Source organism: Pelophylax lessonae, assembly GCF_965119305.1.
Source record: "Pelophylax lessonae genome assembly, chromosome: 12".
Taxonomy (NCBI): domain Eukaryota; kingdom Metazoa; phylum Chordata; class Amphibia; order Anura; family Ranidae; genus Pelophylax; species Pelophylax lessonae.
Genome location: NC_138779.1, coordinates 216811847 through 216833515, shown reverse-complemented (window position 1 = coordinate 216833515; position 21669 = coordinate 216811847). Strand labels below are relative to the sequence as shown.

The 21669-nt window shown below is 44.9% G+C and overlaps 1 protein-coding gene across 1 annotated transcript in view; it reads right to left on the bottom strand.

Moving 5' to 3' along the window:
• The window catches only part of NPHS1 (NPHS1 adhesion molecule, nephrin), a gene marked incomplete at its 5' end in the record, with an annotated part of 65613 nt that overhangs the window by 21274 nt on the left and 22670 nt on the right, over positions 1-21669 (bottom strand). The window contains 10 exons of the mRNA XM_082274794.1: positions 1919-2091; positions 2213-2342; positions 4956-5121; positions 6950-7074; positions 8170-8311; positions 10731-10888; positions 13499-13670; positions 15607-15728; positions 17286-17389; positions 20474-20552. Of these exons, the coding sequence (XP_082130920.1) occupies positions 1919-2091; positions 2213-2342; positions 4956-5121; positions 6950-7074; positions 8170-8311; positions 10731-10888; positions 13499-13670; positions 15607-15728; positions 17286-17389; positions 20474-20552 (1371 nt within the window). The remainder of the gene's footprint in view (positions 1-1918; positions 2092-2212; positions 2343-4955; positions 5122-6949; positions 7075-8169; positions 8312-10730; positions 10889-13498; positions 13671-15606; positions 15729-17285; positions 17390-20473; positions 20553-21669) is intronic.

The following is a 21669-nucleotide window of genomic DNA, read 5'->3' as shown; positions in this document are numbered from 1 at the left end:
GAGGAGGAAGAAGGGAGGAAGGAGACTTCAGTCACAGACATTGGATGGTGAGCTTACTCACCTGAGGATGGAGGCTCAGGCATCGAGCATACCTCTTACCTTATTGTACTCACTCACTTGGAGGGAAGAGAGAGAAGGGAGGGGGGAGACTTCAGTCACAGACATTGGATGGGGAGCTCATTCACCTGAGCATGGAGGCTCAGGCATCGAAGCATACCTTACCTTAGTGTACTCACTAATTTGGAGGGAGGAGGGAGAAGGGAGGGGGGGAGACTTCAATCACAGACATTGGATGGTGAACTTACTCACCAGAGGATGGAGGCTCAGGCATCGAAGCATACCTTACCTTAGTGTACTCACTCACTTGGAGGGAGGAGAGAGAAGGGAAGGGGGGAGACCTCAGTCACAGACATTGGATGGTGAGCTTACTCACCTGAGGATGGAGGCTCAGGCATCGAAGCATACCTTACCTAAGTGTTCTCACTCACTTGGAGGGAGGAGAGAGAAGGGAGGGGGAGACTTCAGTCACAGACATTGGATGGGGAACTTACTCACCTGAGGATGGAGGCTCAGACATCAAAGCATACCTTACCTTAGTGTACTCACTCACTTGGAGGGAGGAGAGAGAAGGGAGGGGGGGAGACTTCCATCACAGACATTGGATGGTGAGCTCACTCACCTGAGGATGGAGGCTCAGGCATCGAAGCATACTTTACCTTAGTGTTCTCACTAATTTGGAGGGAGGAGGAAGAAGGGAGGAAGGAGACTTCAATCACAGACATTGGATGGTGAACTTACTCACCTGAGGATGGAGGCTCAGGCATCGAGCATACCTTACCTTAGTGTTCTCACTCATTTGGAGGGAGGAGAGAGAAGGGAGGGGGGAGACTTCAATCACAGACATTGGATGGTGAGCTTACTCACCTGAGGATGGAGGCTCAGACATCAAAGCATACCTTACCTTAGTGTACTCACTCACTTGGAGGGAGGAGAGAGAAGGGAGGGGGGAGACTTCAGTCACAGACATTGGATGGGGAACTTACTCACCTGAGGATGGAGGCTCAGACATCAAAGCATACCTTACCTTAGTGTACTCACTCACTTGGAGGGAGGAGAGAGAAGGGAGGGGGGGAGACTTCCATCACAGACATTGGATGGTGAGCTCACTCACCTGAGGATGGAGGCTCAGGCATCGAAGCATACTTTACCTTAGTGTTCTCACTAATTTGGAGGGAGGAGGAAGAAGGGAGGAAGGAGACTTCAATCACAGACATTGGATGGTGAACTTACTCACCTGAGGATGGAGGCTCAGGCATCGAGCATACCTTACCTAAGTGTTCTCACTCATTTGGAGGGAGGAGAGAGAAGGGAGGGGGGAGACTTCCATCACAGACATTGGATGGCTTACTCACCTGAGGATGGAGGCTCAGGCATCGCAGCCTTTTACCCACGATGTATCTGCTAGTTGCTGAGCTTTAAACTTCCAGCCCACACATCCCTTTCCTGAGGCACAGAACGCCGGGGATTGGAGTGTGGGTGGGCAGACAGTTGGGTAGGGGTGGGAGGAGGAGCAGATCAAGCCCTCTCCCCTCTCCTGTTCGTGTATGGGGGTGGGTCCCTTGTGCATACCTATGGACTCAGTGGTTGTGGTACTTGGTTACTTGGGGAGCAACAGTCAGGTGGCCTGAAACCCGGACACACGACTCAAATCCCAAACAGACCGGGTGAATCCCAAATGGGTGGCAACCCACGTTGGGGCATGGCCTGGATAAACTGAGTTGAGGCTCCCTTTACCAGCTAACATGGGCTGGGCGAGGCATGTGTCGGGCTATCTCTCCTCATCTTCACACTTTGCATGCTCTTCATTCATATTCACATTTTTAATAGTCTGAGACATACAAAACAGAACGGAACTCACAGAGGACATTGAGCTTGTAGAAAGTGTTGACACCCTCTTTCAGGACATTGCTGTAAGCCTCGCAGGCCACTCGTTTTCCGTTGTCCGCCGAGGACAAGCTCAACGTGACTTTGCTGGAGGTCGACTTTCCACCAAATTCTGCGTTTTTCACCCCCTGGTCCTTGCCCTTCAAACTGCAGACAGAGGTTTGGTTAATGTGTGGCCACATGGCGTGATTCGTGGCATTGGCAAAATGGGGCAAGTGTATAAAACACGCCCCTTCTAGTTTTCTGAACGGAGTGTGGTGTAACTCACATGACTCCTTGCTTCACCCAGGTTATGGTGGACTCGGGGTTGCTGCTGCCACTTCGGCACTCCAGAGTGATGTTACTGCCCCGTTTATATGCCTTGGGCACGTTGGTAATTTTTACGTCTATAGGTGGGACTAAAAAACAAAAAAAAAACAAAAAAAAAAAAAAAAACATGATGCAACTCCATTATAACTGCTTTCACACCGGGCAAATTCCAGCATTCCTCTCCTATAAAAATCATCATTTTTTTTGCTACAAAATTACTCAGAACCCTAAAAAAATTTCGGCTTTGATCGGTTCTCCGATGTAGAAACCAGGAAGGCACCAGATCTAAATAAAAAAATGACAGTATTCAAAATAACAAGCTTGGCATTTTTAATGCTTTTAAGTGCAAAGGAGGGATCGGGGGTCTTTTAGACCCCCGATCCCTCAAAAAAAGAGTACCAGTCACTGCCTATTTCTGTCACAAGGGATGTTAACATTCCTTGTGACAGCAATAAAAGTGATAAAAAAAATTAATAAAAAAAATACAATAAAAGAAATAAAAAAATAAATAAATGAAAATGCCCCACTCCTCCGTGGAAGCGTAAGTCACACCCACAAATGTAAATGGTGTTCAAGCCACACATGTGAGGTATCGCCACGATCGTTAGAGCGAGAGCAATAATTCCAGCATTAGACCTCCTCTGTAACTCTAACCACTTGTCGACCGCTGCGGCAGGCTGGCTCGAGCTGCGCGAATCGGCATACCTGTACAGCGGTTCGCAGGAGCGCTCCTGGTGGCGAGCGCGCGGCGGAAGGCGCCCGCCCCAACTAAGCAGCGGGGATGCCCATCCATGGGACCCACGGTACAGATTGCCGCCAGGCACCCGCGATCGCTGCCCACTGAGAGAGAAGGACGGCCTGCCATTGTAAACACAGCAGACCGTTGTTCTCTCTGTAATGATCAAAGAGCTCCTGTGATCCTTCTATATAGGAAAACAGGTCTCTGTGATCATTTCATAAGTCCCTCCCCCCATACAGTTAGAAAACACTCCCCTAGGCTCACACTTAACCCTTTGATCGCCCCTGGGTTAACCCCTTCCCTGCCAGTGTCATTATTACAGTAACAGTGCATATTTTTAGCACTGATTACTGTAGTAATGTCACTGGTCGCTCCCCCAGAAGTGTCAAAAAGGTCAGTTAGGGGTCCGACCTGTCCGACGCAATGTCGCAGTCCCGCTAAAAATCGCAGATCGCCACCATTACTAGTAAAAAATAAATAAAAATAACATAAGTATTTCCCCTGGTTTGTAGATGCAATAACTTTTGCGCAAACCAATCAAAATACGCTTATTTTTTTTACCGAAAATTTGTAGCAGAATACAAAATGTCGCAGTCCTGATAAAAATCGCAGATCGTCGCCATTACTAAAAAAAAAAAATGAATAAAAAGTCCAAAAATCTATCCCGTTTGCAAACGCTGTAACTTTTGCCAAAACCAATTAAAATACGCTTATTGCGATTTTCTTTTTTTTTTTTTACCAAAAATATGTAGCAAACTCTAAATTGGCCTAAAGGGATGAAAAAAAAAATAGATTTTTAATTTGTTTTTGTTTTTTTGGAATGTTATATAGCAGAAAGTAAAAAATATTGTTTTGGTTTTTTTTTCGGAATTGTCGCTCTTTTTTTGTTTATAGCGCAAAAAATAAAAATCGCAGAGGTGATCAAATACCACCAAAAGAAAGCTCTATTTGTGGGGGAAAAAAAACACATACATTTTATTTGGGTACAGCGTCGCACAATTGTCTGTTAAAGTAACACAATGCCGAATCACAAAAAATGGCCTGGTCATTAAGAGGGAAGATCCTCCCGGTCCAGGGGTGGTTAAACAGGTAACCATTAAAAAATGTTTAAAGTTTCATCTATGAAGATTTTTACGTATGGCAGTTTGTCACCATTCCACGAGTGTGCGCAATTTTAAAGCATGACATGTTAGGTATCTATTTGCTGATGATTTAACATCATCTTTTACATTATACAAAAAAATTGGGCTAACTTTACTGTTTTATTTTTGTTTATTTTCATGAAAGTGTATTTCTTCCAAAAAAAATTGCATTTAAAATACCGCTGTGCCAATACAGTGTGACATAAAATATTGCAACCATCACCATTTTATTCTCTAGGGTCTCTGCTGGAAAAAAAAAAAATATATATATATATATATATATATATATATATATATATATATATATAATGTGTGGGGTTTCTAAGTAATTTTCTAGCAAAAAATGCTGATTTTAACTTGTAAGCAACAAGTGTCAGAAAAAGGCTTAGGCATAAAGGGGTTAAAATGCATGACACAACGTCATTCTGAGGTCACACATGCCCAATGCACACGCAGTCGTAGTGCTCTACGTGTGGTTTGCTTGAGCTGCCAAAATTAATTAAAAAAAAAAAAATGATACAACATACCAGTCCGGAGTTTTACAGATGATGACCGGTAAAATATTACTTTCCAAGATATATTTATTAAAAGAAAATATTTTTTTATTATACATTTATTGTTTATTTTTTATAATTTTATATATACATTTTTTTTTATATTGTTTTATAAAATTTTTGTATAGAGGGGGGCCCTTTCTGTTAGGGGTGCCTGAGGCTATTGTCTCTTTTGCCCCCTTATAAATCTGGCCCTAAATATATTGTAGCTTCATGGTGGGAATGATAGTATGTATGATGGGGGGGGGGGGGGGGGGTGACACTTACACTGTACATGGATCTTGGTTGTTGCAGATAGTATAGTCTTTCCATCGTTTGTGGCATTGCAGCGATATGTGGCCTGGTTGTCACTCGGAACCGTTTCCAGGATGATCTCCCGAGAGACAATCTTCCCCGCAGTGATCTGTTTCCCATCGGTCACCGTCCTCTTATCCTGAATGATGACAGTATGGAATATTTGTAATGTATTTTTATATGATTCCATTAAAAAAGGACAGAAGGATGTTGTGTGGCAAGAGCTGGAAGACTGAACCCTACACTAAATAAATACTAAGCAGTTGCTTCTGGCTCTCTCCTCGTATCAAGTGAAGGCAATGCCATGTTTTATATTTCCAGGCTCCAAGATCCCTATGGTCATGAAACTTGGACTGTCAGTGTTACCTAATGCAGTATTTCGGCAAGAACTGGACCATCTAGGATTACCAGGGGCGGGACAAGAGGTGGGCAGGAGGGTCGGCTGCCCTGGGCACTCACATGGTATCACGTGAGAAGTGGGGGGGGGGGTCACAAGGAGATGGGGGGGAAGGAGATTTGTGTCGTTTTTTTCAGGGGGGGGGGGTGTATGTTGGGAGGGGGGGGAGAAGATTTGTGCTAGGAGGGGTAATTTGTGCTGGGAGGGGGAAATTTGAAGTGTGGGGGGGGGGGTGTACTGGGGGGGGGGGAATTTTAGGCGGGAGCAAAGATTTGAGCTAAGAGGGGTGATTTCTGCTGAGGGGGGGATTTGTACTGGGAAGAGGGGGAATTTGAACTAGGAGGGGGAAATTTGAAGTGTGGGGGGGGGGGGGTGTGTGTACTGGGAGGGAAGATTTTAGGTGTAAAGGATTTGAGTTAGGAGGGGGGGTTGGGGGGGCACTTGAGTTGGGGGAATGGGGGAGCAAAGATTTGTGCTGAGAGGGGGGATTTCAGCAGGGGGGAGGATTTGTCCTGGGAGGAGGGGGAATTTATGCTGGGAGGGGGTAATTTGAAGTGTGTTTGGGGGGGGGTGTACTGGGAGGGAAAATTTTAGGCATAAAGGATTTGTGTTGGGGGTTTGGGGGGGGCACTTGAGCTGGGGGGATGGGGGAGCATAGATTTGTGCTGAGAGGGGGGATTTCAGCAGGGGGGAGGATTTGTACTCAGAGGAGGGGGAATTTATGCTGGGAGGGGGAAATTTGAAGTGATGGGGGGTGTGTACCAGGAGGAAAATTTTAGACATAAAGGATTTGTGTTGGGGGGGGTTTGGGGGGCACTTGAGCTGGGGGGATGGGGGAGCCAAGATTTGAGCTGAGAGGGGGGATTTCAGCAGGGGGAAGGATTTGTCCTGGGAGGAGGGGGAATTTATGCTGGGAGGGGGTAATTTGAAGTGTGTGTGTAGGGGGGGTGTACTGGGAGGGAACATTTTAGGCATAAAGGATTTGTGTTGGGGGGGCACTTGAGCTGGGGGGATGGGGGCGCCAAGATTTGAGCTGAGAGGGGGGATTTCAACAGGGGGGAGGATTTGTACTGGGAGGAGGGGGAATTTGAACTAGGAGGGGGAAATTTGAAGTGTGGGGGGGGGGTGTGTACTGGGAGTGAAAATTTTAGGTGTAAAGGATTTGAGTTAGGAGGGGGGGTTGGGGAGGCACTTGAGCTGGGGGGATGGGGGAGAAAAGATTTGTGCTGAGAGGGGGGATTTCAGCATGGGGGAGGATTTGTACGCATGCAGATTAGTGTTTTGTGGGGGGATTTTTTCCTGACACATAAAGCTCATAAATCTTGTGGGGAGGGCGCAGTTTGACATGTTCTCCCTGGGCTCTAGATGACCTTGTCCCAACACTGAAGACTACCCATAGGTCTACAATGTCAGAGGTTCTGATTACTGCCCAATAAGACATTTTAATTTGTTGAAAACCCTTTGTGCAACAGAACTGAGATATAGGGGTACGTCCAAGACCCAGCACTTTAGAGGATGGAGGATGGGCACCATGTATTGGGGGAGAAATCTGTCCTTCACTGGTAAATACCTTGAGCCAAGTGAGTCGTGGGGCTGGATGTCCCCCACTGGAGAAACAAGTTAGCTTGACACGGGTACCGGCACGGAAACGCGTGTCGAGGGGAGGAGCCTCTATCCATATTTTCTGGGGAGGGTCTGAAAAACAATGTACAAATTCAACTGTCAAACTGTAAAATAAATTTGGGTAACAGTCTAAAGCGGCCATTCTCAACCTTTTGAAACCTTGAAAAAAACCTTCCAATCTCAGGGAACCCCTAACAATAATTGCTATATTTACAACTCTAGATACATTCCTGTGGTGATCAGTGGGAAGAATGCTCCTCACACTTGTGACCATTAAGAAGAATTATTATCAGATAACTAAAAAGATCAATGATGTCCGTGGGAACTGGTCTGAAGGGCTCATTGCTCAAGGAGTGGTCGCCAAACTGCAGCCTGGGGGCCAGATGCAGCCCTTTGCTTGCCTTTATCTGGCCCTTGGGGCAGTGTTCCTCTCACTGATACAAGACACTATTCCAGGGGTCTCAAACTGGCGGCCCCCCAGATGTTCTGGAACTGGAAGTCCCCAGGGGTGGATGTGAAACTCATCACCCTGGCCAGCCTGCTCCTTCAGATCGTATACGGGAACTATGAAAGCAAGAAGCACAAGCAAGGGTTCCTCAAGTTTGGAGTTCTGGTTAATGGCGAATGAATGGTGAATAAGAAGGATTACTCCTCCATTGGACCACATTGCTTTAAGCGATTTCTGCTCATTTACAAGAGTCAATGAGCATGGGTGTCTGGTGAGTTGCCATTTCACATTATCCCTGGCACTTGGTGGTGGAAACAGTGGTGATCCTCTTTTGCTTCACGAAAATTTGGATCCCTGGTGCACTTCACATCATTTTTCCTGCATTATTTGGCTGAAAGGACTGTGGGACTGTTTAGTGTTTTTTGTGATTTTATACAATCATTGTTCATTGGTGTCTCTATCTTTTTGACAATTTATTAATGTTTGCGCTACTATTATGTGTCATTTGATTTTGGACTATTATTATTTACTTGTACTTATTTCTAAAGTAGTAGCATTTATAGATTGGTCAGTTAGCAACTGCAGCTGATACCTCCTAAAGCGCAGAGATTTCTCCATAAGTACTGGGCGGTTCTGTGAGATTTATTATACATAAATGACTGCTTAAATTTTTAAATAAGACAATTACATTGAAGTTCTCATGGTCACTCATTACTCACATTGCACACTTAGCTGAACACTGTTGGCCTTGGTGTAAAGAATGGCTTCATTGAAGGCTTCACACGTCAGCTGCATTCCATTATGTTCTCTCTGCACTACGGTGGTAATGTTGGACATAGTCTTCTTCCCGCCATGATCGGACTACAGACAAAAAAAAGTTATGTTCCTTTATTTAAAAAAAAAAACTTCAGACAAATATTACATCAAAGGACTGGGCTCACAGAGACGGGGTGCAGCTGGCCATAAAACCCAGGGCAAGTCCACCAGGACTGGGGGAAGAACTTGGTTTACAAGGCTGTAATGGAGCCACTATCTCAGCCCTCTGCTTCTCTACAAAGCTTGAGGCAACCCAAATATTGTTGGTTCAGTTAAAATAAAGCAACAAATTGCAAGACAAATAATAAACCGAAATAATGTTACTCAGTACACAATATAAAGGTCAAGCCAATCCTTCAAAATTCCTTCGAGGTGCAGCGTGGTGCAGCAGCAGTGAACACTCAGAGTCCAGTTGCAGAAGCAGAACTGTATTGATGTTAAAGTTCAACAAAGCACAACTACCCGGGAGGAAGACAACCCGACCAGGTGCAATCACAGAATGTTGCAGCGAAGAGTATAACAGTAGGTATCGGGTGCACCGACAGCATCTGTCTCAAAGGATGGAATGTGGCCTGGCTGGTCCGTACCCAAATGGGGAGGCTTCCAGGAAGGATGGCGTGCCCCTGCTTTTTCCCTACTCATCTGAAACTCCTCCCTGCGGCTAATACTTTCCCTGACAGACAGGTGACCTGTCCCTACACTACCCAACTACACTTCTACAGGGTCCTATATAGACTCTGCCTGACCCAAGATGGCCACCACAGTCACATGGGGTAGCAGCATCTAATCAGATAGCTCCTCCAGAGACCCAGGAAACCATAGAGGAACCATATTCCTCTTGACTTCCCCTCCATCTGCAATGCCACTGCAGTTGAGCGCCACCTGCAGTGGAGAAAGTAGACATGCCTACAAACAAATGACAAACCCTGGAATGTGTTGCAGAGTGTGATCACTGGGTGCAGCGGAGTCCATTCAGATCAGACATTGTGGAGTAACAGGAACTGGCTTCTTTATTGGAACATAACACAGAAATCAAAGATGTCACCTCATTGTAATAAGAACAACAGACAGGAAGAGATAACCAACAAGTTCAGTACAGTGTACAAGAAATTACAACACATCATAGAAATGCATAGCATATCACTGAGCATTAGCGACATCTAGTGTCCTATTTGTGAACTGCAGTTAATCTGCTAAGCTGAAAGCTGTTGTATCTCCAACAGAATGTAGCTATGCTAAATACACCGATTTTCCCCTCTTCCAAGAAAATAGAAAGGTCCACCATGTAAACAAGGTTTTATGGAACAACAAAACCTCTAATGCTGGATTCGGTTTTGAGTTTGCCTTTTTCAGATAAACCTATCACAATGCACCTGATGTCCTTTATTCCTTTGCAAATCCCTCAGGTTTCAGGATTCCTGAACCTGATCTCATGCAGGAAGAAGCTGCAGATCTATGGTATGTCTCCCATTATCCAATAGGGCAACTCAGCAACCAACTGGAAGGTGTTCCTATGTATAGTGAGTGGTAAGCAGGGCTGGGACAAGGGGTTGGTGTCTGCCATGGGTACAGTGAATCAAATGGGAAAAAATGTATGCAGGGTTGTACACCCATTCTACGGCATGTATTAATTAATAGTGGGGCAGGGGGGCGCAATTCTGGATCCTTGCCCTGGGCGCTGGACAACTCTGTCCCGATACTGGTGGGCAGTGTGTCCCTTGGAAATGCTAAAGTCAATGAATACAAGGCCTTCTACTTTCTTTGTGTCCTCATGGAAAAAGCTAAGGGCACAGTTGAATAAACGTGCAGGCACGGTGTGGTTCCTGCGGTTAAAGTGGCCAATACCGTAAAGTTCGATCTGTGTTTGTAGAAATATCAGTCCCGGTTCACACTACCGCGACTTGTCAGCCTGACAAGTCGCGGTCCATTCTGTGCTACGGGAACCGTTCTATGACTCTGTCCAACTTAGAAAATAGTTCCTGTACTACTTCGGGGCGACATCGGAGCGACTTGCATTGACTTCCATTATGTGAAGTCACTGCAAGTCGCGGCGAAGTCGCGGTGCACGCGACTTCACAGGTCACACCCGAAGTCGGATCGCCATAGTGTGAACCGCCAAAATGGGTCTTGCTGCTCTTTGGTTCCAGGTCACTTGTCTTGGAGCCGCCAGGAACAACAGTGGAGGGGTTGACTTCAGCATAGACTTTTGTAGAAATAAAAGATATTTATGCTATCATCAGCACCCTCCAAGCAGAGTTACTGAATATCACACACCAGCTCCATATTGTTGAACCAATAAAGGAACATCACATCTTCAGGATATTTTTTTTATTGACCATATCCTGCCTCCCTTCGGAGAGGTTATCCATTACCTGTACAGTTTCGAATTTAGGGTTCTCTCTAAACATCATTTACTAAGAGCAATACCACTTTTATGGATAATATCATTCAGATTAGCACTCACATCAGTTATGGTGACCACCGTATCTTCCAGCTCCATCGGTCCTAGCCACCAGCGGATGTAGACGGGGGGATTGCTGGAAGCTGTGAAGCAGGACAGTGATAGACTCGTGTTCTCTGCACCACTAGTGGAGCCCAGGATGGTGACTTTAGTAGGAAGAACTGCAAGGAAAGAAGAAAAAAAAGAGGACAAATGTGTATGTTTCAGCTTTTAGTCCCCTGTGTGACATCAATGCCCTAATAAGGGGGTACTAAATGATGACAGCAGTTAATAAGGAAGAATGCTACATCTATTTATAACCCTGAGTGTCTTTAAAGCCATTGGATCTCGTTGGGTGTCTGGCGTTCGATCAGATGGTGGAGAGTCCCTGGATGAAAGTCCATTGCCAATCTGCTCCATAGCAAACTGATAAGTGGTCCTTTGGACCAGGGTTTACCAGTTCACTAGTAGGCTAAGAGAAGAGAATATTCTTTCTAAGAAGTGTTCTTTCTAAGAACTGGAGTTACTTCCCCTCATTCAAATTTGCCTTAAGAGTTTGTGTCAGGTCACCTGTGGCCTGTTGGAGGCAGGGGTGCACCGCAAGGTAGTGAACCCGATAGCTGACTGCTGCGGATGGACCGGAACGTGAGCCCAAGATTCCCCAGGGCGTGGAGTCTAAGACCCAGCAGGTGTTCACCAGAGCCTCTAGTGGTGAGGATGGACTTGGCTGCAGCTGGGTCCAGGTCGCGGCCCCTGGGGTCCCCCCAGGAGACAAGGGAAGCAGCCACTCAGGACACACGGAATGGTGATGGGTAAGCCAAGGTCGGGGTAACAGGCAGACGAGGGTAACCAAGGGACAGGCCAAAGGTCAGGGTAACAGGCAAACAGGAATAGTCAGAGACGAGCCAAAGTCGGTACACAGAAAAATAGATCAAGCAAACAGGAAACAGGAAACAAAAACTCTTGAACAGCAAAGCAGACCTGCAGTGCACTGGTTAATATAGACTTCCTGTGATGACCTGGGGTGGGGCCGAACAGGAAGGAGAGATGATAAAAAGGAACCAGAATTGAAGTCTGCCCTCTAATACAGACACAAAGGAACAGGTAAGCTGCAAAACACTATTGCAAGTCCATGACAGTTTGAAGTTGACTTGTTGGGTAAAAAAATAACCACAGCTCTTCCTAAGAACGTGTTGATACGATAGGCACCAAGTGTCTTTTTTTCTGCAGGACAGCACCCCCATTTTGCAGCTAGCCCTGTACCCCATGTCCTATAAAGCAGGTGGAGGCACAGGAAGTGCACCAACATTTTGTATTGGTGGGGGAAAGTATCTTCACAATTTTTACAACAACATAAGACACATATCTGGGTCCACTCTGTGGAATCACCAAAGGATTTCCCATTATTCGTTTATCTCTATTCCACACTCCCAGACAGGTGCTAAAGAGTTGACCTAAGGGCATCAAGAAATCTGCTTAAAGCTAAAGCCTGTGTTAGTCTTTAAACTGATCCTTGTGTCCCTCTAGAGTTCCCATGGATTGCAGGTCCTGGATGTACATAGGGCCTCAACCTCTGCTTAAGTGAAGATGAAGCCCTTCCTCCCTTGGAACTAATGCACACCCTTCAATTGCCAGAACTTCAGTATGCAGCAGAGGCTCTGAGGCTCTAGCGTTTGACAATTTTATGGCAGGGGTGGGCTTATCACTTAGATAGATAGTCAGAGGAGTAACTAGAACCTTCAGGGCCCCGGTGCAAGAAACCATGAAGGGTCCCCTGGACCCCTGGCCGGGGCCCTTTCCTTCAAGCCTGTGGCTCTTCCCACTGATCCTGGGGCCCTTTACTCTCGTTACGGGGCCCTTTATTACGGTCCTGCAGCGGGCCTCCTTCCTGCCGTCTTGGGGCCTCCCCACAGAGGTGGAATGCCAGGGCCCAGTTGCAAGTGTGACCTTTGCGATCCTGGAAGTTCACCCACTGGTGTCAGTAGTTTTTATTTTTTGGTATTTTAATTGTATTATTTGTCATCATTTTATTTTATTTTTTTACAATGTGACTGACTATGACTCTGTCCATTCAGAAAAGGAAGGAGCTGGTAAGTTACATATTTATTGTGACTCATCCCCTGCAGCAGCCGGCAGGAGAGGGTAGGGAGCACAGTGGGGGGGGGCAGCACTGTTGGGGGGGGACCAGGGGAGCACACAGGGGCCCAGAGACAGCAGAACACAAGTGAACTGGATAGGAGGAGTGGCGGGGGCAGCATACAGAGGAACCAAACTCTTCCATTTTCCTCCTGCAGCTACAAGAGGAAAGAGGAGGACAGTGATTTCTCTACATGCTGCCCCCCCCCCCCCTCCTCCTCCTCCTCCTCCTCCTCCTCCTATCCAGGTGTACAGTGGAGCCGCACAGGCCCCCTGGAGCATGGGGCCCGGTTGCAATTGCAACCCCTGCAACCCCTGTAGTTACGCCCCTGTAGATAGTGCTTAGTCTTTACTTATGTAGACCTCCATGCCTCAAATACATCCAGGACCTGCAATCCAAAGGAGTGCCAGAGGGACACAAGGATCAGTTTGAAGATACACAGATATTTGCAGGCACCACAAGGTTCCACATTTTAGCACTGTTGTCATCTTAGTAACATTTTAGGCCAGGCTAAGTTTGCTATGACCATGCTAATACAAACATTGTCTACCTTTGGAACAATTTGGGTGGAGGCCATCCTACCTACAAAAATGGAGTTAAATGTGGGGGAAAAAGTTGAAACAATGTAAGACATATTCTGAAGTAGATCACTTACACACAACATTGAGAGTGATGCTGGTCCGGAGAACAATCGGCGTCACGTGATTGACAGCCTCGCAGCTTATGACTGCATTGTTATGCTCTGCCTTGATATCAAGGCTCAGTTGGCTCTTGGACAACCTCTTCTTGGAATCGGTCTCCCAGTGAGTTTTCACTACCTCCTCGTTCTGGAAAAGGGAAAGGAAACATGGTGACAAAAAACTATTTGAAGTAGCCCAGAGCAACCTTTAAATCATATTGCAATGGTCAGAACTATTCTGATTGGTCACTTTGGATTACTTAATGCACTTTTTATATTGTTCAACAGCCTGAAGGGCAAAACATAAATAAATAATATTTGGGCAAAGCTGCATTTTCATAAAGACCTGCTTATGATCCAGTACCTCCAGAACTGCTGTTACCTTTAGCAGCCAGAAAAATCATCCTGTGCACCCCTGTCAAACATTTTTTCACTTTATTACTAAGTATTTGGCTTTAGGGACCTAAACTCTAAGGCCTGCCCATCCTCTATCCTTCTGTCCTTTGGATGCTACTTTATTGACCCTCTGCTATGTGCCTTTTTGATTTATTTTTATTTTATTTCTTTCTTTGGCGTCAACTGGGCTTAACTGGTAAGGAAGTACTTTGTCAGGACCTGGATCCCCTGCCGGTGGCACTGTGGAAGGTTGAAGTCTCGGTGTCCACTAGTGTCCACCAGTAGGTGTCTCCCATAGTAGAGGATGGACTAAATATCATCCCAGCAGCCAGCATCAGGTGGAGACTGATTTCTGGGATCTGCTGGCTGCTGGGATGATATTTAGTCTGTCCTCTACTATTCCCTTGTGCTTCAGAGTTTTTGCCTGCTAGCCAGATGCTGCTTACTTGATCCTGCGCCTGATTCCCACCAAAGCCTGCTCTTGCCTTGTTCCTATTCCCTGTATCTGCTTCCCCTTGTTCCTGATTCCAGTCTTGGTTTCCCCTTTCTGACTTTTCCTTGCATCTCTGGTATTAACCTGTTTATCTGTGTTCCTCATTTTGTATATATTGTATTATAGTTAGGCTGCTTGTTAGGTATTTTGTCATTTTGTGTGGTCCACTTATATCTTCATGTTTGCTGTGTATTCTGTTTGCTGGTGTTTGGATAGGTTTTGTTTCACTGTTATTAAACTTGCTTAAAACACATACAGTATATTCTGATCTCAGTGCAGCTATGCATATCTGGCCATCCTTGCTGCTTGAAGCCTACTCTCAGCATCCCTGACATACTTAATGGCCACTGATGTGCTCTCATTGGATAGAGGGAGCTTACTGCCGGTTCACACTAATACGACTTGTCAGGTGACTTGGTCAGCCTAGCTAGTCGCGCACCGTCACAGTCCATTGAGTAGTACAGGACCGGTTCTAATAGGAGCGACACAAGTCGCTCCGACTTAGAAAAAGGGTCCTGTACTACTTCGGGGCGACCTGGAGCGACTTGCATAGACATTCATTTTATGAAGTCCGTGCAAGTCACGCCGAAGTCGCGCTGCATGCGACTTCACAGGTCGCCCCCTAAGTCGGAGCAACGTAGTGTGAACCGGCACTTAGCCTTGAATTCAGGAAATTCATATTCCTACCAGGGGAAGCTAAATCAAACCTGCACAATGTGGTTAATGTCAAGGGATATTTTGTGGGGGAATGCTAAGGGGTTAGAACCCCTGTCAGCCTATTCTGTCTTTGTCCTTTTGGGAGGATTCCTTTCACTTCCTGTCCCAACAGGAAGTGGGAGGAAATATCTCCAAAGCAAAGGGAAATCCTCATAGTTGTAACTGAAACAGGTGTCCCCTCTGGAAGATTTCCCAACATCTCTTGTTCTGGTGAGAATTTTAGGATTCCTAACACATCTTGTCACTGTTTATCTGGTAACAATGGTCACTAAGATAAATAGGGAGGTTGAATCTCCATACTCCATACAGGGAGGTTGAATCTCCATACTCTATTCAGGTAGGTTGAATCTCGTTCCTCCATTCAAAACTCATAAGAAAGTCTTGGCTTTAGATACACTCTCTTCCAGGTCAACAAAGTGACAACATTGACGTACTTAATTTCTGAATATATTAGGTTCAGAGAAAAAAAATTGCCAACCTTTAGCCATTGCAAAGTCGCCAGAGGGTTCCCGCTCATGGACATGCAGGTCAGTTTTAACTTTTCATCTGCTTTTATAGTGGGTTCCTCATAGCCATCAATGGTCGGAGTGTCAGGGGGAACTACAGAGATGCACAGGGTCAGTGACAAGAAAGACACAGTACATAACCCACAGTAGGAACAACAAGCCCTCGTATTTGTATGGGTCATCTACACTGAAGCACTCATATTGAACAGGAACCAGGAATGTGGCCGCCCAAGACATAATCTAAGGTCTGTCATACTATGGCTCATCATATGTAATGAATGCCTTCTGCCTGAACTCTTCATGTCTACCTCAACACTTACCCCAGTGCATAAAACATGAAACTATCAGTCTACAGTATATGTCGTGTTTTGCTTGGGGATCAAGTATTTATTTTACTCACTGAACTGAAACTCAATTTATAACATTTGTATCATTGTTTTTTCTGGATTTTTGGTTAAAATTCTGTCTCTATCATTTAAAATACACCTATGATGAAAAATATAGACCCTTCATTTCTTCGTAAGTGGGCAAACCTACAAAATCTGCAGGGGATCAAATAATTATTTTTCCCACTCTATACACAGTATATAATGTATATATATATATATGTATATTAGTATTTTTTCCTATTTTGTTATTTTATAGCCCTAAAGGGAGGGGGATTGTTTTGAACCCCCAAAACATGTTGGCTGTTTTATGTGACCATGATGAATCATTAAAGATAACTTGACTCTTTGATCATTGGTCTGGTGCTCCTGTTTTGTTTTTTTGTTTTCTGAGTCACTTTCTGGGTACCCACTAATGGAGAGCCTTGTTTTAAATGAACGGTCTCACTAGCACCAGTAATCTTGTTAAATATTTAAGTTTTCTTCATTTTACTGGGAGAATAATTTTTCAAGTCCCGATGCCTCTTGGTCTTTCATTTTATTACATCAGCCGACATGGGGGACATATCTAATTTCTAACTTTTCTTCAATCTTCCATGCATGTTATGGGTCCTTGACAAAGCCCCCTTGTATACCCAAAAATTATTAAGTTCTAATTTTTCCTATATTTAAATAAAAATCAAGAGATTTTTTAAAACTTTAGTTAAATGCAATGACACCAATAGGGAAGGGGGAATTAAAGGTTTTAAGTGTTTTTTCTTAAGCGTAAAATGGATCCTAAGGGTTACAGAAGCTCCCTTTGCCTGTCCTTGAGGTCCATTCTTTGAAAAATAAAAAAAGACAGTGGAAAAAATTAAAACAAGAACTCTCAACCAACAGTACATAAATATGCTAAAAAAAGAAAAACACTAATACAAAACACAACAGGAAATAAACTAAACTACTCCAAATATACCTCCTAAAAGAGATGAAAAAAGTAGCCATTTATTCAAGCAAATTTAGTCTAAGCAGTAATATGTAGCAAAATAGGTCCCAACTCACTCATCCCTATTCAGCAGCCAGTCAAGTGAATCTAGAATCTAAGCATAAAGAGCCAGGGGGCTTTCATTGACAGCATCAGAAGAGGCCCCAAAAAAAAGTTAGGCACCAACTGCCATTTTTAGGCACGTTGGTGACCTGGTTCCTGTGATTTATTCGGCACTGTACTAGCCAACAAGAATAGCGGGACTGTGATGAAGTGTAGGTACAGTATAGAATTTTCTCACATAGAACATTCATTGTGAAGCTCACGGTCAGTGGGGCCTGAAGGGCTCCATTGGTGGCAGAGCAGACCAGGAGGTTTCCGTTATCCGTGCTCTGCGGAACGATTCTGTAATAGAAAAAAAAATAAAAAATTACGCAATGGCAAGGTCACCCTAACATTAAATCCTTGCTCATAGCTTCTTACCAGCAAAAAATTTTAGAAATTTGACCATTACACCTATATGATCTTGTTGGACATTCCATTCCCAATGGGAAGTCCAACAGAGTTGTCCCCTCTCCACTCATTTTAGAGGACTTTCCTCAAGATTTTGGAGGTTGTCCAGGAATTTGGAGTTGGAGTTGGTAGGAATTTGTGCCCAATCAGCCAAAAGAACCTTGGTGGTGTTAGGTTAGGTGTTGGAGAAGACCAGGCTCACAGTGGGCGTTCCAATACATCCTAAAGGTGCTTAATAAGGTTGACAGTACTAGTAACCCTAAGATCAAATCCTACCTCATAGCTTATTAACTGTTGTGTAACATTATATTATATATACTGTACACTGTATGGCCAATGGCCAAAAATGTGTGAAAACCTGACCCTCACACCAGTATAATCTTGCTGGACATCCCATCCCAATGGAAGGTCCAACATTGTCCCTTGGGGTTGGGATGTTGGACATTAATAAGGGATTGCCCCCTGACCTTCATTCATGGCTATAACAGGCTCTATTCTTTTGGGAAGACTTCTTAAGATTTTGGAGTATATCTATGAGAATTTGGGCCTATTTGTGAGGTCAGGTATTGATGTTGGATGAAAAGACCTGGATCACAATCTGCGTTCTAATTCATCCACCAGGTGTTCAGTAGGGTTGACCCAACTGGTGACCTTAACATCAAATTTTAGCTCACCTAGCTCCTACACTATATAACCAGAAATTTTTGGAAACTTGACCATTATACCTATATGATCTTGTTGGATATCCCATTAGAAGGTCTAAAATCCTCATCGGAATGAGATGTGGGACATTAATATGGAGTTGCTGCCTCTCCTCCATTTGTGGCTCTAAAAGGCTCCACATTTCTGGGAATACTTGACTTGACAATCAGCATTTTAATTCATCCAATAGGTGTTCAGTAAGGGTTGAGGTCAGGGCTCTGTGCAGGACACTTGAGTGTCTCCACACCAACCTGGTCAAACCATGTCTTTATGACAATGTTGGTTCAGAAGACCTGACCCATTCCAATTCATCCCAAAGGTGTTCAGTAGGGACAAGGTCAGGGCTCTGTGCCTCCACACCAACCTGGTAAAACCATGTCTTTATGAAGATGTTGGTTCAGAAGACCTGACTCATTCCAATTCATTAGTTGGGTTGAAGTCAGGGCTCTGTGCAGGACACTTGAGTGTCTCCATGCCAACCTGGTCATACCATGTCTTTATGACAATGTTGATTCAGAAGACCTGACTCATTACAAATTCATCCAAAAGGTGTTCAGTAGGGTTAAGGTCAGGGCTCTGTGCAGGACACTCGAGTTCCTCCACACCAAACTGAACACACCATGTTTTTATGAAGATGTTGTTTCAGAAGACCTGACTCATTCCAATTCATCCCAAAGGTGTTCAGTTGGGTTGAGGTCAGGGCTCTGTGCAGGACACTTGAGTGTCTCCACACCAACCTGGACAAACCATGTCTTTATGACAATGTTGGCTCAGAAGACCTGACTCATTCAAATTCATCCAAAAAGTGTTCAGTAGGGATGAGGTCAGGGCTCTGTGCAGGACACTCAAGTTCCGCCACACCAAACTGGTCAAACCATGTCTTTATGAAGATGTTGGTTCAGAAGACCTGACTCATTCCAATTCATCAGTTAGGTTGAGGTCAGGGCTCTATGCAGGACACTTGAGTGTCTCCACACCAACCTGGTCAAACCATGTCTTTATTACGATGTTGGTTCAGAAAACCTGACTCATTCCAATTCATCCAAAAGGCATTCAGGAGGATTGAGGTCAGGGCTCTGTGCAGGACACTCAAGTTCCTCCACACCAACCTGGTCAAACCATGTCTTTTTTGAAGATGTTGGTTCAGAAGACCTTACTCATTCCAATTCATCCAAAAGGTGTTTAGTAGGGATGAGGTCAGGGCTCTGTGCAGGACACTCGAGTTCCTCCACACCAAACTGATCAAACCATGTCTTTATAAAGATGTTGGTTCAGAAGTCCTGACTCATTCCAATTCATCAGTGGGGTTAAAGTCAGGGCTCTGTGCAGGACACTTGAGTGTCTCCATGCCAACCTGGTCAAACCATGTCTTTATGACAATGTTGGTTCAGAAGACCTGACTCATTCCAATTCATCCAAAAGGCGTTCAGGAGGATTTGAGGCCAGGGATCTGTGCAGGACACTTGAGTGCCTCCATGCCAACCTGGTCATATCATGTCTTTATTACGATGTTGGTTCAGAAGACCTGACTCATTCCAATTCATCCCAAAGGCATTCAGTAGGGATGAGGTCAGGGCTCTGTGCAGGAAACTTGAGTGTCTCGATGCCAACCTGGTCATACCATGTCTTTATGACAATGTTGGTTCAAAAGACCTGACTCATTCCAATTCATCCAAAAGGTGTTCAGTAGGGATGAGGTCAGGGCTCTGTGCAGGACACTCGAGTGCCTCCACGCCAACCTGGTCAAACCATGTCTTTATTACGATGTTGGTTCAGAAGACCTGACTCATTCCAATTCATCCAAAAGGCGTTCTTCAGGAGGATTGAGGCCAGGGCTCTGTGCAGGACACTCGAGTTCCTCCACACCAAACTGGTCATTTCTTTATGGACCTGGGGACAGTCATGGTGGATCAGAAAAGTGTCTTCATCAAACCTTTACCACAAGGTTGGAGGAACACAATTGCTTACAATGTCTTTGTATGATGTAGTATTAAAAGGACCCTTCACTGGAAACACCAACTCAATCATTTCGAGGAGGGTCCTCATACCTTGGCCATGTAGGTAGGTGTGATGGTCAGGTTCCGTAAACCTTTGGCCGTATAGCATAGCTGGACATAAATTAACTTTGAGTCATTTTTTACAATATAGAATCAGTTTTGTTATGGGTAAGTAGGAAGTGTTATTACTTTTACTTCTCACAGACAGAACAGGAGAAAACATTTTGCTCTAGTGACAGGTCCACTTTAAAGCCCTCGGTGTATCCCACACACTCACCCTGCTGTTACCTCTGTATTCTCCAGCTTTTCTTCCGAGCCGGGACTGTTACTGGATTCTACGGTGACTTCCACACCACCTGCCCATGAGACATGAGACATTCATCACCACTGGGTGGCACTAGAGTCCCTCTCTACCTCTCCTCAACAAGCACGTGGCAATTTTCGATCAATTTCGAGACGCCGGGAATCGTTAATTTGAATTGCGGTAATCACTAGAAACGAAGCAATCTACTGCCCGCGAGTTTGACCGACCACTAGAATGCGGTCGATCGCAAAAGTGGAAACTGGGCAAGAAATTGACAGCGGCGATAACGTTTTATTTAAAGAGCGAATTGAAATGAAATGAAAATGGGAAAAATGAAAAACAACGAAAGCAATTTTTTTATAAAGCAAAGTTTTCTTTCGCATTTAATTGGGGCAATTTCCATCCCATCTTGTTGCGGTTTGAGGAAAGCCGCCATTTACGTCTTCGATTGCTTTGTAGTTTTATGCAAGAAAAATGGAATAGAAGATTTCATAACCATGGGCTGCCCTACACACAAGAATCGCGCCAAAGAAGCTCCGGCACCTTTTTGGGGTGTAGAGCTTTGTGTGTTTTTTTATTATTGCAGGTTTTGAGGAAGGTATGGGGCGAAAAACACTTTTGGGGTGTTGGACACTTTTGGGGTGCCATTAACAGAGCATCCTCTGAACCCATACACTATATTGTCAAAAGTATTGGGACGCCTGCCTTTACACGCACATGAACTTTAATGGCATCCCAGTCTTAGTCCGTAGGGTTCAACATTGAGTTGGCCCACCCTTTGCAGCTATAACAGCTTCAACTCTTCTGGGAAGGCTGTCCACAAGGTTTAGGAGTGTCTATGGGAATGTTTGACCATTCTTCCAGAAGCACATTTGTGAGGTCAGGCACTGATGAGAAGGCCTGGCTCGCAGTCTGAGCTATAATTCATCCGAAAGGTGTTCTTTCTGGTTGAGGTCAGGACTCTGTGCAGGCCAGTCAAGTTCCTCCACCCCAAACTCACTCATCCATGTCTTTATGGACCTTTCTTTTGGTCCAAACCATTTGGTGGAGGGGGGGATTATGGTGTGGGGGTTGTTTTTCAGGGGTTGGGTTTGGCCCCTTAGTTCTAGTAAAGGGAACTCTTAAGGCGTCAGCATACCAAGACATTTTGGACAATTTCAAGCTCCCAA